The sequence below is a fragment of the Hipposideros armiger genome, unplaced genomic scaffold, assembly GCF_001890085.2.
Source record: "Hipposideros armiger isolate ML-2016 unplaced genomic scaffold, ASM189008v1 scaffold_403, whole genome shotgun sequence".
NCBI classification, from domain to species: domain Eukaryota; kingdom Metazoa; phylum Chordata; class Mammalia; order Chiroptera; family Hipposideridae; genus Hipposideros; species Hipposideros armiger.
This window is the reverse complement of record NW_017731753.1, coordinates 1,164,683-1,183,350: the sequence shown is the minus strand read 5'-3', so window position 1 is coordinate 1,183,350 and position 18,668 is coordinate 1,164,683. Positions and strand designations below refer to the sequence as shown.

Below are 18,668 nucleotides of genomic sequence, written 5' to 3'. Positions count from 1 at the left end.
TTGTTCACCATCTTAGCTGTAGAGGGCAGTGTCACTGGCCCTCATGTGGGATCCGAACCGGGGCCCTGCTGCTCAGAGCTGGCGTCCCAAGCCCAGCTCTTAACCAACACGCCACTCGGCTGGCCCAAAATACAAACATTTTAACTTGCTAGTATTTCCCAGTGAATTTGTAGGACTTTCTTTTCTTCAGAACCTAATGATATGTTTGTCTATATACTAACTTTCACATAGGGCTATGGAACACACCTGATGAATCATTTGAAAGAATACCACATAAAACACGACATCCTGAACTTCCTCACATATGCAGATGAATATGCAATTGGATATTTCAAGAAACAGGTGGGTTTTTCATTGTGCAACACTGTTCTGTCTTTCCTTTTTTAAGTATACCCTCAGGTAGCCTTCATCCAAATAGGTTTCCACCCCAGTATTTTCTACTTATAAGAAGGACATATCTTTATTTTATTTTGTAAGCTTTAAGCCATAAGTAAGCTTCAGACTGGATTAGAGGGTATGACCAGCACATACTAAGTACTAAATAAACATTTGTTTTTTTATTTCATTTCATTTTATTTTTTTAGCTGAGCTATCTGCCACCTGTTGGCAGCTCAGTGGCAGCTCAGCCTGGGCTGGGAATTGAACCAGTGACCCTGTTGCTCAGAGCTCACATTCTTGAGCGAGCTCTTAACCAACTGAGCCACTCAACCGGCCAATAAACATTTGTTGAGTGAATGAGTGTCGTCTATAAGTGAAGTATAATATTGCATCCTGACATTCTAAATTATGATATTCCTCAGGCTAAGGAGAAATTCCCAGTGCTGGGTGAGTAGAGTTCTCCATGTATGAGAGAAATCCATCCAGTCTGTGGAAGGCCTCCCTTTACAGCAGCAGAGAAGAAATTCTGACATTTAGAATGCGCTCCAGACAATCCTGGTTCAGCAGCAAACAGCAGGCAGGGAGCTTGGCTGCCATCTCAACCCTTTCTCACCAGAAGTTTTCAGAAAAGCTCAGCATTTTAAGGATTATTATTTGGCTGCATATTTTTAAAATAGGGTTTTATAATTACTAAACATTTTTCACTTAATCTGACTACAGAAGTAATGTGTAGTTATTGTAAGAATTTTGGAAAATGTAGTGAAGCACAAAGAAAACAAGGAAAAATGGCTTGTAATTCTACCAACCCAGAGAAATTTACTGTTGATGTTTTGACATGCCCTTCTACTGTTTTTCTCTGTGTGTGTGTATATAAATATGAAAATTGGCACATACTATAATTTAATTACTTGCCCTTTTTACTTAATATATTCTGATTCTTTCTTCATGTGATTTTTGATGATCCTCTGAAATTTTGTTGTATAAATAGAAAACAATTTATTAAACCAGTTCCACATTTTGGGGACATTTTGGTATTTCTTGTATATAAGTGTACATGTGCGAGTTTGTGTATGTGTGTGTGTTTGTCTGTGTGTTACCCTCATCTATGGTAATTTGTTTAGAATAAATGTCTAGAAGTAGAGTTGCTTTCGGACAGATTTAAGGTTTTGTTATGCATTGCCAAATACTGGAATAGTTTCTGTTCTTGTCAGCAGTATATTAGGGGGCTCAGGAAAGTAGGTGATAATTGACAAAAAATTTCTTTTTACCCCTTTCCTAGGTAATAAATTGTGTATGTTTGCATCTATTTGATCGTTGTCAGGATTCACTTGTTTTTCTTTGTTCATTGACCCTTTGTATTTCTTTTTCTTTTTGAATTGCCAATTCATTGTATTTTGCCTCTTTTTCTATTAAAATATTTTTACATTGGTTTATGAAAACTCTTTGTATATAAGGATATTAACCTTTTATTTTATGATTTTTTTTTCCTCTTGTCATTTGTTTCAACATTGCTCATGGCTTTTTCTTTAATACATAAAATTTTAAAGATTTTATTGCATAAACTCTATTAACTTCTTTTTAAAAAAAATATAAGTCCTTATATGACTAGAAAGCTTTCTGATGTCAGATAATTAATCTCCTATTTATTTTTTTCTCATTCTTTGGGATGTTTGTGGCTTTTATAATCAGCATTTTTATAATCAGACTCACCTGACAGTGGAATTGTTCACAGAGAGCTTGAGAGCCAGCTTTCCTAGGCAGTAACGACATTGCAAAGCATGAAATCTCTGCCACAGTTCTTAAATGACTTGACTGTAGTGAGTGCTCTTTGAGGATGATGGCAATAATTGCTTGGAAAGTAAGTTTTTGCTGGAAGAGGAGGCAGGAAACTGCTGATGATAGTTCTGAAGCCCAAGTCATTTTCTGCAAAAAACTGAAATAGGCAGTGTAAGGAAAATTATGTTTATATTATAAATATATGAATATATATATATACCCTGTAGCACTATGTTATTACAGCTTAAATTATGTAAATGAATATATTGCGAAGCATTAATGTCATTTCGAAACAACCTCACATTGTAATGGTCTGGAAGTTTTGTGCCTGTGAAGTTGGGGCTTCATTTTCTCAACATCAGGATTCTAATTGCTATATATTTTTACAAGCTTTTCTTTCAGAATTTAGATTGTTAATTATAAATTTGTTGAGAATCCTGGGAACCTCTTTTCCCTTCGTTGGGAAAAATTGTTCAACTTAATGCAAAATTAAATCTGATTTTTACTGAGTAGCCATTTCTGTTTAAAAAGATTGTAATGCTGTGTTTTACTAGGATTATTTTTTTTTATGTTGTCTTGCTTCCTAGTTGCACAGTTTGATTTTTTTTTTAAAAAGATTTTATTGGGGAATTTGGGGGAGGGGAACAGCACTGGGGAATTGGGGAAGGGGAACAAACAAGTTGCTGTCCTTTTGTTCTTCAGTCTAGTTGTGGAGGACGCTGCTTCACTGGCCCAAGTTGGCACCATCATTGCGCTCTTCCCTGGCGAGGCAGATCAGTCGCCAGCTTCTGGACGGCCGCTCACGGCGGCTGCTGGCCGCTCACTGCGGCTGCTGGCCGCTCACTGCGGCTGCTGGCCACTCACGCTGGCTGCTGGCTACATACAGTAGCCCATGGCAACCCACTGCCACAGGGGCTGCAGCCTACGCCGTTGCAGGCGACTCATGGCAGCCCAGCTCCAGGTTGAGCTGTTGTTCAGCATCTTAGCTGTGGAGGGCAGTGTCACTGGCCCTCATATGTGGGATTCGAACCGGGGCCCTCTGGCGTCCCAAGCCAGTTCTTAACCAACGCGCCACTTGGCTGGCCCTGCGCAGTTTGATTTTTGATGTTTATGGACTTCCTGGAAGAGTTGTGTGCTAATCCTTGCCGTAATAATATGATGGGAACTTGAAAGAAACGCATCTTGATGCCGAGACAGTACTTAGCACATAGTTAGCGCTCCGCAGATATTTGATGTGCAGTGCCCATATGAATGAATTTATTTGCTTTGCAGGGTTTCTCCAAAGAAATTAAAATACCTAAAACCAAATATGTTGGCTACATCAAGGATTATGAAGGAGCCACTTTAATGGGATGTGAGCTAAATCCACGGATCCCATACACAGAATTTTCTGTCATCATTAAGAAGCAGAAGGAGGTGAGCATGTGACTGACTCGTGTTCCCCCCATACAGGCCAGTCTTAGTCGGCGTGAGTTGGATATCATTGAACTGTGTGTATAGGTCTCCTGGGTGTCGTAATCTCAGTGTGCTATGGTTTGTCTAGATTTCGTCTCTCAAGGCATCCTTGGTCCATCTCCTCTCCAGGTCACTGTCCCTAAGAACGTAGGCACTTGTGAAATTGGTATAAAATACAAAACTTGGAAAATAAAATGCCTCATCTGGCCTCAAGCATCCTTCCCAAACTTATCTCTTTACTTGCCTCTCTTAAACTATTCTCCAGAGGTCATTACTGACACTTTCACCCTCTTGGCATGGTGTTTTCATGTTACCCACCTCCCCCTCCCAACACATACACACATCGAACCACTTTAGTCTGTGTTCCAGCTCCTCCTTTGAACTTCTCCAGCACTAGTTTGATCCACCCATTAGAATTCCAATAATTTATTATCATCTCACATAGACATTTATCTTAGTGTGTATTAATCTCTCCTTTTACGTTGCAAATTCTGAAGGCTGACACTTATAGGTGTTAAAATTAATATAGGGGGGGGTGAAGCCTTTTATGCATATGAACGAAAAGAAGCAGTAAAGGGAAAGGTTCACAGCAATTTTACATTTCTCTAAGACAGGGGAAAAAACCATAAAATGAACATAATTGGGGAGTGCACAGAGGCCATTTAATAAACAAATGAACTTTGTGTGTTAAGCCCAGGATCGCCTCCTTGATCCCCAAGTTCGTTGGAGTTCAGAAACTGGGAGTTTGCATCTGTGTCATTCCACATCAATTCTACTTTATACTTACATTATTCATCCTAGTGTACTTTTCTCCAGAAGTAACCTCTAGAAGCTCTGTCTTAAACCTGTCTTTGTTTTATAGTTTCTACGAATGTCCCTTATCTCCATTCTTAGTTATGTGTCAGACATCACCACTTTTACAGATAGTAGGTGCTTGATATGTATTTTCCTTTTACTTCAAGTGGCTCACATTTGTTCTTAGGCTTCTTCGGGAAGTGAGCAAAAGGCATTTTTTTTTTTTTTACTTAGAAAATAAAAACAACCTTTGTTGTTTCTTGGTCCAAATGTCAGCCTGGGAGAGAATTCCAAATAGGGTACTTGGAGAGTTAATAAAAGCGCAGCAGGCGCCTCTCCCTGCCTCTCCTCTGAAGAGCTCGCTTTCTTCATTGTTCTCTTTGGGCTTAATGAGAAGGTCTGAATTCAGCAGCTCTTTGTTCAGCGGTCGAGGCTGCTGGCCAGCGAAAGCCATCGCAGCGGTGTCGCCGTCAGCTGCTCTTTCCTCACGCCTCCTCCCAGCAGCACCGATTCATGGCCACGATATAAGCTGAGAGCGGGGCACCCTGGGCAGGGTCTGCAGATTCACATAGTCCGGATCTGTTGGCTCTTCCTCCATAGAGGGGAAAGCCATAGGCACAGAGCTAACCAAGGCAGTGAGCTTTTGAGAAGGCAGACCTCCTGTTCCTTTCCTCTTACTGCTCTCTTCTTGAATCTCATTTCCCTCTCTCCTCACCTTCCCTCTTTACCTCCAGCCTTCTCGAACACAGTGAATGGATGAAGGCCTGGAGCTGTGGACCTACTTCTTTTAAAGGAGATCTGAAGTCACCACAATAAAACATTTGGATTCACATAGTATCTTCTTCCACAGAATTCAAATAACTTTTACAAGTGTCATTTACTCCAACCTTGAGCACCCCCTTGAAGGAAGGTGGGGGCTGATGGTGGTAGCAAACAAACTCTAAATATATGGAGGACTTTCCTAGCCCCTAAAAGCATAAAGAGCAGAAGTTGTACTTCTGCAATGGGTTTTGAACTGGACAGCCTGGCCGGGTAACCAGCATGAGCCAAGACTCAGAGTCCAAGTAGATTCATGGGCACGTGAATAACTAGGACCATCGGTGGGTGGGTAATGAAAGCCATTATTGGAGAAAAGTGTGACTAGGCTATGAGCAGGCAGAATTGGCTGTATGGATGTGTGTGCATATGTGTGTGGGCTGGGTGGGAGGGATGATTCTTAAATCTTAATCTACATGTGAGAGTACAATGGACTGGGTTTGGAGGAGCCAGAGTCAGGGTGAGGCACAGCAACGAGATTTTTTTTTTTTTAAGATTTTATTGGGGAATTGGGGGAGGGGAACAGCCAAGTTGTTGTTCTTCAATCTTAGTTGTGGAGGGTACAGCAAGCTCAACTCCAAGTCCAGTAGCACCGCTCAGCTCAAGGTGCTGTGTTCAGTTAGTTGTGGGTGGGCGTAGCCACCATCCCATGCGGGAGTCGAACCAGCAGCCTTGTTGTTAAGAGCTCACACTCTATTCACCTGGGACATCTGGGCGGCAGCTCAGCTCAAGGTGCCGAGTTCAGTCTTAGTTGTGGGTGGGCATAGCCCACCATAGAACAGGCAGTCTTGTTGTTAGAGCATGTCTTTCACCAGCTGAGCCATCCTGCTACCTGTTGGCAGCTCAGTGACAGCTCAGCTAGCGCACAGCTCACTGGCCCATGTGGGAATTGAACTGGCAACCCTTTTGCTCAGAGCTCACACTCTTGAGCAAGCTCTTAACCAACTGAGCCACTCGGCCGGCCCAGCAATGAGATTCTTTTGTAAGAAGACATGTTAAGACTTGATGACACATTCAAGATAGGGGAGTCTTCCCAAATTTTCTGCTTGGGAAGACTAAAACTGAGAGCAGTGGACTGACAGATGGATTTGAGGAGAGAAAGATGACATAGTGGGGGAGTGAAGACATTTTCTAGGGAGGTGAAGAGGTTGGAATGTAAGTAAAATGTTTCCTTTCTCCAAAATGAGGCACAGAGAGGTTAGGAAGCACCCCACTCCCACTGGCGATCACTCACCAGGAGCCCACCCACCTTCATGGTGTTGTATGGAAGCCAATGGTGGGTCATCACATTGGAGAGTCCCTTGGTGAGGAGAAAAAACTTTTCAAATTATATCTGAAATTATATTTTCTGAAGGCATTCATTTAAGAGATTGCCATTGGGAGTCTTTTTAAAAAAAGACTTGTACTTATAAATAAATGAAGGGAAGCATCCATCTAGATTTGTCCTGTCCAGAGTGACAGCCACTAGTGACATTTGGCTACTGAGTACTTGATTTATGGCTAGTCCAAATTGAGATGTGCTGTAAGTATAAAATACATTCCGATTTTGAAGACCTAGTATGAATAAAATAATTAAAATATTTCATACTTTTTCTATTGATTATATGCTGCAATGATAATATTTTGGATATATTGGATTAAATAAAAATATATTGTTAAAATCAACTTCACCTGTTTTTGCTTTTTGAAGGAAATGTGGCTACTGGAAAAATTTAAATGACATTGAGTAGTTTACATTGTATTGGACAGCACTGAACTGGATTTACAGGAGTCTACTTTTACTGGTCTCATTCCTTTTATGAAGTTCTTTGTTTAATTGTTAGGATTATGAATTCATGCTGCATTATTTACCGGTGATAAGTTTGAGATCAAGCAGTTTGGAACTAGAATATTTTTGTTTTCTTTTGTGAATTCAATGAATGATCACTGTTTTTTTGGTTCCCTCCCCTTCCCTGTCCCCCCTCCCCCAAATGGTTATATCAGTTATGATATGGTTAATTTCAGAATGGCAACTTTTTAGTTTTTTTTTTTCCTTTCTTTTTTTCTTTAAAGGGAAAACTTCACTGTTTTGGAAATAATTACCTCAGACAATCAGGAATTATTTTACAAAACAAACACACATCTCTCAAAATTCCCTCACGTCATGGTTGTGATGCCTTAACAGACAACTCCTTAGAGCTGTTTTTTGGATGCAAACGGCATAGGCTGGGGTACCAGCCTTAAAAAATATGACTAGTAAGGCCACCCTCCCAGGCTTTGGGGACTTTCTGAGGCCTGGTCTTTTGCCCCCTCAGTCAGAAGGGGACAGTTCCTAGTCATGGGAATCGGAGAGGCTCTGACGCTTGTCTGGGTAGCAGATGGTCAGCTGCTTTGCTGTAGCTCTGGCAGAGGCTCCTCGCAGAAGCAGGCAAAAGAAATGGCTCTCATGCTAAAGAGGACAGCGGGCTCTCGGGGCAGGCAGGGTGCTCTCTCCATATTGGCTTTTCTGATGGCAGGGAACAAGTATTTCAAAGTTGTTTAGTGACACTAGATGGGCTTGGTGTGTGTAAGACAATGTTTTCATGTCTCACCTGTTCAGTGGCATTCACCCTTTTCTCCCTTTTTGTTTCCTAAAGACTTTTATTTTGTTAGGAAAACAACTCCTTAGTTTTGCTGACTTAAGCTATAGCCACCGAGTTCTGTCTCTGAACACATTTTCTTCCTGTGCTTTCCAGATCATTAAAAAGCTGATTGAAAGAAAACAAGCCCAGATTCGAAAAGTCTACCCTGGCCTTTCGTGTTTTAAAGATGGAGTTCGACAGATTCCGATAGAAAGCATTCCTGGAATTAGTATGTATAGATCTTCTTTTAAAAGCAAAATCTTTTGATAATGCCACCAGATGTGTTTGAAACAATTACCAGAGTGCAGTACTTTGAAAAGTTATTACCCTGCCCGGCTCCATTTGTGGTATTTCTGGTCTTTTAAGAAAGGAGCAAATGCTTTCCTTTTATATCTTTTCTCTACTTCTCAATGCAAAAAACCAAGGAGAGCTTAGATGACCCCTTTTGTAGCTATTAATATCCATCATTTATTGGGAGCCTGCTCTTTGTAGCACAGTGCTAGGCATGACCCATATGTGACCGTGAAAATAGGGGCATTCTACTTTTACAAATGGGGAAATTGAGGCTCAAAATGGCTTAACCTTGCTTGCACATGGCCAGTAACTGTCAGAATTAGAAGCAGCCCAATTCTGATCTCCTCCAAATATCTTGCTTGTTTGCAACATGCCTCATTGCCTCTCGGTTGTAACCTACATACATCTACGCTTGACTAAACTAGTTTTCACAAACTTCTGAAACAGTGATGGGAAATCATATAATTTGTTTCAAGTTCCCTATTTTATAGTAGTTTTCCCACGGGCTTTTATCTGTATGTGAGTTGTGAGTTGCATTGGGTTAAAACATACAAAATAGCTTTTTGTGTCGATCAAAGTATCAAAGATTGATACTTTCATTCGGTTCAAATCCAGGATCTTCTGGTGTATTGAAGATTTAAAAAGCCAAACAAAATCAAACAAACTGAAAGTCTCCAGAAAAAAAACAAACAAAAAACTAAGATGTTTGTTTCTTTATGATATGTTTCATATGTGTTTCTTCATTAAAAAAATCTACTCTGTAGCAGATGTTGGTTTCACTGCCAGAGCCAGAAATTTTACTTTCCCATATTATCCCTATTAATGGCATGATTGCTACCATGTCACTGCATGCCCGTTGATGTCAGGCATTTTTCTATGGGATAACATCACCTAATGTTTAGAGTTCTGTTTTATAGATTGATAAACTAGAAGAGAGGCAAAAGGTTAAATAACTTACTTATTTAAGCTATTATAGGCTAAGTTAGCTTTTAAGGAGGCAGCAAGAAATCAAATCCAGGTCTATGGGACTCCAGGCTTTGTTTTCTTTCTGCTAAGCTCAACCGTCTTGCATTACAAGCAGGGTCTCTTCGCCAAATAAAATAAGAGACCAGGACAGAGTTCCTTCTCACCAAAAATAACAGCTTCACTCTTTCACATGGTAATTGGCAGAGAAATGTGACTTTGAGTTTAAAAAATACATATGCCCACAATACTGGACATGTTTATTTTTTATGCTTTTCTTGGAAAGGTTGGGATTCCTTTAAAACACACTAACATGTAGAGCAGTGTTGTCAGTCTGGGAAATGTGTCATATTGTTAGCTGCATAAGGAGATAACTGCAGTTAATTTTAGTCTCTTCGCAGAAATAGACTTATTGAGGCATGGCTGTGATTTATTGCATTTTCTATAAGTATTAACTGTTATTCTCTTGACCAAAAGCAGTTCTCATTCAGTGTTTAATTTCGTTGACGTATAGGAGAGACAGGCTGGAAACCGAGTGGAAAAGAGAAAAGGTAAGTAGGATGGGCGAGAGGCTATTAATGGAAGTGATTTTTTCCCCCCTCCTAGCAACTTAGAGAAAGCGGGCAAACTGATTGTAATCACCAGTACAACACTTGTTGGGTTCCAATTTTCATAAAAAAATTCTGGAATAATTCCAGTTTTACGTTTTTGTAAAAATGAGCTGACTGGGAATCAGCTAGCATGAGGGTAAAACCTAATAATTGTTCTTTGTTGTTCCCTCTTTTCCTTTCAAGTAAAGAACCCAAAGACCCTGACCAGCTTTACAGCACGCTCAAGAGCATCCTCCAGCAGGTGAAGGTGGGTGTTTCCTTTTCATTCACCTCGTGCAAATATTTTGAAATGATTTCCCACATGGAATTTCCGTATTAGATACCTGACTTTTTTCTTTACCCAAGAGCCATCAAAGTGCTTGGCCCTTCATGGAACCTGTGAAGAGGACAGAAGCTCCGGGATATTATGAAGTTATAAGGTTCCCTATGGGTAATGCCATTAACATTTTCTAAGTATAGATTTAAAACTCTCTGGATGGCGGTGTGGGGGACAAATGGTCGCTGAGGTTGATGAGTACTCTTCCATAGTGGGGTACAGTGTGTATGACGGGGATTCCATGTACCCGTGGAGGGCAGTGATGTCAGAGCAGGGTGACAAAGGGGAAGTGGGTGGCTGTGTTCATGAGTGACATTCTGTAGCTGTCTTTGGGAGCCCCCACAACAATAACTCTAGATGCAGAAAACCTAGCTGGGGATTGCAGATGGCACTAGATAGGAACACTGGCTAACCGTTTGGACATCACCTTGCTTACATTCTTCCTGATGGGTTACAAATGGAAACACATCAGGTTGTGTTCTTGATGTGTTTTGAGTGTGTCTGAGAATTTTTGAAGTCAGTACAAACGAAGTTAGATAAGGCTGCATGGCTGCTCTACTTTCAGGGGAAATCACAGTTAATGCAATCCTTGATTTTTCCTGCTCTTGGATACTATTATTGTCCCTTACTTATTCCTACTTTAAACTTTTGTCCCACATCTAAAACCAATCAATCAAAAAATGCCTTTAGAAATGGGGACTTCTGGAATTGGCTGCTGTGCCTGCACTATGCTAACATGAATGATTAATTGAATCAATTGAGAATCCCCAAATTAAACAAATTTGGCATGGTGCTGATGACAGCTAGCTGAGGTGTTTTCAGTTGGTCGTGTGGCCATTTTTTTTGGAGAGAGCCTCGGTCTTCTGTCTCTTTTCTACCTGTCTATTCCTCGTTCTAAGAAAGGATTAAAATGTAGAAGACAGAATGAAAGGAAGCCATTAGCTCCCTGATAACAGAGTTATTTGTGGATTTTTTCTTAGGCATTTATTTTCACATGAATGTTTTCTACAGTCGTCATAATACCAGTAGTCTGTACTCCTTAAAGTGGACATACATCCATATGCTTTTCTTTCTCTTTTGTCTCTGCCTTGCTACTGTGTTTTTTGCCTGGTCCCATCTGAGAAGGGTGTGAGCCCCTCCAGTTGGATGCCACTTGTGTGTATAGCTGAATGCTATACTCACAAAATTGACCACATTGAGTAAGGCCAGTGGTGGGCTGAGGTGTGTGCTGGACAAAGTTAATTAAAACAATAAATGGTGCTATTTAGTGGGGCTAAAATAATTTTGTTGGGATGCCTTTAGATGTAGTCTTGTCCCTAAGATGGTGATGGTTTTGAGGACAAAATTGACAAATCAGTAATTTTACTTTTCCTTATTACCTTCTTGGCTTTTTCCAAAAACATTTCTTGTCTTTCCCCTGTGCCTGAAAACACTCTTTTCTTCCAAATGAACGAGATGCAACCTGTTTTATTTAGCAACATTGTCTGAGTAGTCTGGCCTAAATGTGTCTTCTTACCACACATGGATTGCTAGGCAGGGGTTTCTGATTTATCCAGAATTCCCAAGTTGGTGTTGGGGGAAGGAAAATAGAATAATTTAATGGTGTCTCCATATTTGGTATCACTGACATTTAATTATCTTTTTTAACCCATGCCATTTGGTCAATTGAAAGAACATAAGAAGGCTAGGGAAGGAAGATATTATCTATCACTTTAGAAAGGAAATATGCAGAATCGGTTGTAATTAATCAGAAAAGTCCAAACACTTCTATGATTCTTGTTTCGTTTCTGCTATATTTGAGGCTCTCCCCATCTCTTCTTACCCCTCTCCCTTCTAAAAAATAGTTTGAAAAGCTTTCAGATAAACTTCTTTGTGTCAAGTTCCATTCTTTCACCCCCCCCCCTTTTCTTTTTTGGGTAACACGTCTCTGCTCCAAAATATTATAAACATTATATCTGGCAGCATATATTAAGTGGCAGGCATTACTTGGGAGGACATCTTCAGCTGTTCAGTCTCACTTAGGTGAGACACTTAGTGGGGTCTTTTTTGAGCCTTTGTGTATCTTAACACTTTCCAATTTTTCTTTCCCGACAAAACGATTTCAGTCCGAGAAGACAGTTGAAAGTTGAACTCACAGATGTGATGATGTCATACCTCTTAACAGAGGTGGCTTTAGTCAAAGGAAATAGGCAGAAGCAGAGATTTTCCATTTTTTTCTTTGGTGGCTTGTGGGAGATTAGGATTTTGATGCAAACCAAATTCTTCCTATTTTGGGATGTTGAACATAAATTTATTTATCTGATTAAATGATAATCCCAACATATTTGGTTATAAGTTTCCTTCCCTCTGGAAAACTTGATAATATAGTGGGAATTTGGGTTATTGATATTCAGAAGTATTTCTTTAGTAGTTTTGACTTATTTTTTCATGCTGAGTTAATATAATTTTTAATTATGGAATCAGACTTAGAGATAACTAGGGACCTATAAGTAGACAATGTTAATAAGTTAATAAGTAGAAGATGTGAGCATGGTCTAATCTGCATAGAATTCTTTAAATTAGTCCTGAGATTGAAGATTAAAGAAGCCCCATTCTTATAAATTTAGATGAAACACTGTTTTCATTTGTAAAAATAATACAATTTAATGCAAGTAGATGTATTGGGAAACTATTCTTTTTGCAATCATCTCACAAGGCTTATTTGCTTTCAAAAGTAGATTATTAAGTAAAGTTTGTCATTCTTATGTCATTGATGGAGCATGAAACTAAATTCATTTAAACTGTTTTACCTGCAGGGTCACTGTTGTATTTGCAGATGTATTTATGATCAATTTCTCTACTTTAGTTCTGTCTCTACAACAAGACCAAAACAGCTGTGACTTCAGTGAAACAAACTCAGTTCGAGTGTTTTGATTTAAATAATGAAATGATTCAGTACACATGTTCCACGTGTTCTCATGTAGATAGGGCCGCTTCATTCATAATTCTGAATGAATTTCTAACAGGACTTAGTTCACATCACTGCTAATCTACTTAGTTTCTTGCGCTGAATAGGGGGCTGAGCCAGACTAATAATGAGGGGACTAATAATGGTCCCCTCAAATGTTAAAATGCTGTGATTTTATACAAGAAACCCTCACAAAAGAAAGAGCATAAGACTTAAGAACTATTTTGCCTGATCATGTGAATTTCTCTTAACCAAAAGCATTGGGATGGTAAAAGTGTAATCAAATTGATGACATAGGTTTCTTTTCATTTTACTTTTGTCAACCAATGTGTAAAATCACATTGTGTAGAGTCAAAGATTGCTAATATTTCTTTTTTCCTGTGCAGATCTGAAAACCATGAGTGAACGCCTCAAGAATAGGTACTACGTGTCTAAGAAATTGTTCATGGCAGACTTACAACGAGTCTTTACCAATTGCAAAGAGTACAACCCTCCTGAGAGTGAATACTACAAATGTGCCAATATCCTGGAGAAATTCTTCTTCAGTAAAATTAAGGAAGCTGGATTAATTGACAAGTGATTTTTCCCCCCCTCTGCTTCTTAGAAACTCATTAAGCAGTGTGCCTAAAGCAAGGTGGTTTAGTTTTACAAAGAATTGGACATAATGTGTTGAAGATATTTGTAAATGTAATAATTAGCACTTTTGAAAAACAAACAAAAAACCTCCTCTTAGCTTTTCAGATATGTATTGAAATTGAAGTCATAGAACATTTTTTATTTTATGAAATAGATTTTAATCTATTTACTACTATTCATGTAAATTTTCTATGGCATGTCCATTACCTGAATATTCAATAATAGATGATCAGGGGAGTTTCCTCAAAACCTGTACATGAGGAAATTGCACATAGTACCAAGATTTGGGGGAATCCAGAAAATTCCAGACCGTGAATGTTTCCATTTTTTTCTAATGGAATGTGAGAGTTTATTTTTATTTTTTTCTGAAGGACTTTAAGGAAAGGATACATGATAAAAAAGCCCGTAAAAGGTGAAATATGTGATGTTTGAAGTCTCATTGTAGACTTTTTATATATATATTTTTTAAAAACACTCATCTAGATGAGGTGCTTTGAGCAGTTCTGAAAAAATGCAGTTCCAGAAAAGCAACTGCTTCAATTCCTAAGGAAGAAATTCTAAATAATGCAAACTTTTTTATAAGCATCTGGGTTTTTGATAATTCTGTCTACCTACAACAAACTCGTGAGTGCACAACCACTATTTTAATAATTATTTTCTCCACACAAATGTGTAATGTTTTATTTGACTTTGCTTATGCAGGCCATAAGTTCCAAAAGGCAATTTCCTGGGCCACAAAGGCGTACATTTGAAAACACTTGAAACTGAATCAACGTACTTTAATAGGAAAAGAGGTATATTCTATATATGTATCAAGTATGGTGAACCCTTGTAATAAATAAGAATTTTTTTCTCCTTTTCTGTGATACACACCACCTGACTCATAATGTACATATGGACATTTTTCCTTTTGCCTCTCCAGATTATGTATATTCATTATCTAAGGTGAATTAAATTACCAGCAAGATTTGCTGTCAGTATTTTCACACCAACATTGATTTATAGACCAGGGTAATACCCACTAAAATCCATCCTACAACCTTATTAACCTGTTGTGGGATTCCAGGTTAGTGCTTGGATTTATTTCCTGATTAACACTACATAGAAAAGTGGGACACCTGCCATCCCAACTCTGGGAGAACCAACTAATATAAAACAAATGAAGGCCATCTTGGTGGTCTGGACACTAATTTTTATGATACAAATTTATAAACTGATTTTTGTAAAGGACTAGCTTTTGAAAGTGTATTTAACTTGATGTTTTCTATCAGCATAAATGAATTAAGATGATCATTTAATAGTCATTAAAAACAGTTGCCAGAGATAATCCGTATGAAGGAGAAAAACTTGCAGATGGCTATTGAGTTGGAAGTATTGTTTTTAATGTAAGAAGATATTCAGAATGCTCACACTGAAAAATGCCTCAACTTTTCTAAGTATAAGAAACCACCTTGAGTGGCATCTAGATTTCTAATGAAGAATGATGATACAGTTTGGATTAAGTATCTCGGACTGGTTGTAAACAGTGCTTTGTACTGGATCTGCCGAAGCATCTGTCCACCTTGGTATCCTGTGAAAGTTTGTTATTTCCCGGGTAGACATAGAGTATTGTCTTTAAAATCAGATGGTCTCTTCTATATTGAAAGCATTTTTATGTTTTCTAATTTAAAAATTAATATTTTCTTATAGATATTGTGCAATAAAGCTGAAGTAGGATGTGTGGTTTTTGCAAATGCTTTAACAGCTGATAAAATTTTACATTTGTAAAATTAATATATTGTACTGGTACAAAATAGTTTTAAATTATATTTTGAAAAGCTCTCAACCTGGTGGTGTGTTTTCTTCTTCTAGCAGATTGATTTTTACAGGGAACATATATGATCCGGTTGATGACCATCAATATCTTTAACTCTTAGTTTGTAAGCATTTTGTTGAAGATGTTTAGAATGGTTGCATTTGTGGGAAGTTTCCTAGAAATCGATAGCCCATCAGCGAAGAGATTTTCAAGAGATACTTGCTGTATCTGTGTCTCTTCGGTTGTCCATTGAATCTTGCCCGCTGTCACTCATTAAACAAAGAAAAAAAATACAGCCAAGAAGTGTTAATTGGTTTAGAAATTAAAAGCCCCGCTCCCCTCTCCCCCACATCCTCCATTTTTCTGTTGGGTTGTCGGAAAAGTCATGACACATTTTTGCAACGAAAAACAGAAAAAATACATCATGACTTTTCCGACAACCCAATACATGGCATCTGTGAAACCGATGAATGTCCTGTAAGAAAGTCCTTGGGTTTGGTTGATGTCAGCTGTTTTAGAGTTGAATAGAGTACGCACTTGGTTCATAATAAGTTTGCGATCAGGCTGTAATGCAAATCTTTTTTTCCACAGACTGCTATTAAATGTGCTAGCACTGTTCCTACTCCTCAGCACACGCACTCACTTACACAGTGGTAGCTCTGTGTACAACTCAGCATCCCTCCTATATAGTTTTTAATATTTTACAAATATAAGTTGCCAGCTTTTAAGATTTAAATCTCTTACTAGAAATGAAATGTAAACCGTGTGACAAGGTGACATCTGTGAATTCAGAGGTAAGAGGTTACTATGAGGCTGGGTGAAGGTTGCTGTTGTGTTGTGGGAAACAGGTTGGAGAAGGTCGTGAAACACCTTCGTAAGGAGCCTGGGCTTTAGTGATAGGCTCATAAGAGCTACTGTAGGTAACAAACGATCAAAGTTGCATACATTTTCATGGGGAAGTCAGACAATTGAACACGTAATTACAACTGTTAAGAATGTTACAATGAGGGCCGGCCGAGTGGCGCGTTGGTTGGGAGCTGGCTTGGGATGCCAGAGGGCCCCGGTTCGGATCCCACATGTGAGGGCCAGTGACACTGCCCTCTAAAAAAAAAAAAGAATGTTACAATGAAAGGTAGAGCTCACAGTGGTGGCACCAAGGGTGGCTTCATTAATATACAAGTTAAATTAAAAAGATACTTGTCATGCATATGTAGTTTTAAGACGTTTTCTAGGCATTCCCTGGTTCCCTTCCCTAATCTCAAAAAATCACCATCACAGGGTCCAGTCTATAGGGAAATTCAGGAGCTTCCATTGGTATAGTGCTATGAGACCATGAAAAGGAAGGCACAGTCTGGTAAGTGTAGGGAAAGTTTCCCAGAGGAAATGACTTTTAAGCTGTGTGCTGAAAGATGAATGGGCATTGACTAAGGCACAATTTGGAGGAGGGAAGGCAGGGACAAAATGGCTGAGAAATCCCTGAAGCAGTAAAGAATAAAAAAGTTGAGAGAATCCAATAGGATAGGAGTGTTAGAGAGCAAAGAGGAATGGTGTGAAATGGTATAGTGCCATAATTGCCACATTGAGAATACAGAATTTTATTTTAAGGGAAATAGGAAATGGCTGGTAAACATGATCAAATTTTGTGTCCCGTGAAGGATGAGCTCACAAAAAATGAGGAAGCATGCACAAACAAATCATAATCAAAAGTCAGCAGGCCCAACAAATATCAAGTTTAGATGGCTAATATGAGAAAACACCAACACTCCAAAAGAAAATACGTGCTTATAATTGTTAAAAAAACAGCAAAACATTAAATGACAGGTTAAAGTAGGCTATGATACAGCCAATGATAGCATGAGCGACCTGGAATATAGAACTGATGGAACGAAACAGAAAGAACATAGGCAAAGAAAGAGGAAAAACGAGTTAGGAGACAGAAGACTGGCTATAAACCATGTGAATTCCATGAGGGCAGAATATTTGTTTTGCTCACTGAGGTATCCCAAGTGCCTAGAACACTGCCTGGCACAGTTGGTGCTGAATATTAGTTAAGTGGAAGTCCAATGATTGTTAGAAGTTGTATAAGGAGAGAATGGGAAAAGGCAATGTTCAACAAACTAAGAACTTCTTTTTTTACAATTAATACAAGACATGGATATTTATAATCAGTGAATCCCAAGCAGAATATTGACTTCCAATTCTGCCCATGAAAGCATAACTACGATGGCACTTGTCACCCATTATAAGTGAGAAAATCGGACTTAGTATATTAATAAACTTTCCAGAAATGGGACACTAGGTATTACAGAGCTATGGTCCCAGAACGAAGAAAAAAAAAAACAGTGATCCCTATGTTCCTCCCATATTTCTTCCCAAGGCAGTTTCAGAATTGTGGCCAAAGGAGGGGGAATCCAAACAAGAGTCCAGTACTACTGGGTTGAGAAGATTGTGACTAAAGTTTCGAGGAAGCTAGAATTTGCTAGTAGAGTAACAGAAAAGGAGCTATGCTGAGAAAGAGCTCCAGAATTCTGCTTAGTGGTCCTTGAGTCTTAGTTGAATACTAATCTGCATATGTGTAGATCGAAACTTCACGAAGCTAGGGAAAGAAACGCTGCAGGGTGAAGAATAATTACAGGGAATGGTAAGCCGAACAACTCTCAGAGCTTGTATAGGGCTGGGAATCATTTATGCACCCAGCAGCCAGGGTGGACAGACCTTGTTAAATACATTGGACGTTCAGTGGAGACCTTAGCTGCGTCATATCTTAGTACTGGGGCTAAAGGAGCCTTCGAGTAACAGCTACCCAAGACCAGCCCCCCAAAGCCTAAAACCAAGCCTAAAAAGGATCAAGCTGATCTACAAGTAACTTAATTGCTTGACCAAAGTTCAAAACTCTTTAAAGGAATACAACAAAATATAGCTTATAAAAATGTTAAATTCTCAATGCACAGTATCCAGTAAAAAATTACAAGATATGTGAAGCAGGAAAGAGATACATAACTAAAAGAAAAACTGACCAATAAAAACTGATCCAGATGTGAAAGATAATGGAATTAGGAAAGGATATTAAAACACTTTTTATCAACATCAGTGTGCTCAAGGATATGAAGAAAAACATAAGTAGAATGAAGAGGAAAATAGAAGGTATATATAAAAACCAAATGCAGTTTCCAGCGGTAAAAAATTCACTGGATGCGATCAATAGAAGATTTGACCAAGCAGAAGAAAATTAAGTAGACTTGAAGATATGGTAATAGAAGCTATCCAAAATGAAGCATAGAGGGAA

General features: G+C 38.8%; 1 protein-coding gene across 1 annotated transcript in view; it reads left to right on the top strand.

Moving 5' to 3' along the window:
* KAT2B (lysine acetyltransferase 2B) overlaps nt 1-15,408 on the top strand; it is a 112,475-nt gene extending 97,067 nt beyond the window's left edge. Inside the window, 7 exon segments of the mRNA XM_019663739.1 lie at nt 232-342; nt 3,427-3,570; nt 7,935-8,049; nt 9,592-9,628; nt 9,872-9,935; nt 10,034-10,118; nt 13,338-15,408. Coding sequence (XP_019519284.1) covers nt 232-342; nt 3,427-3,570; nt 7,935-8,049; nt 9,592-9,628; nt 9,872-9,935; nt 10,034-10,118; nt 13,338-13,531 — 750 coding nt within the window. The 3' untranslated portion in view covers nt 13,532-15,408.
* The last annotated feature ends 3,260 nt before the right edge of the window (nt 15,409-18,668 follow it).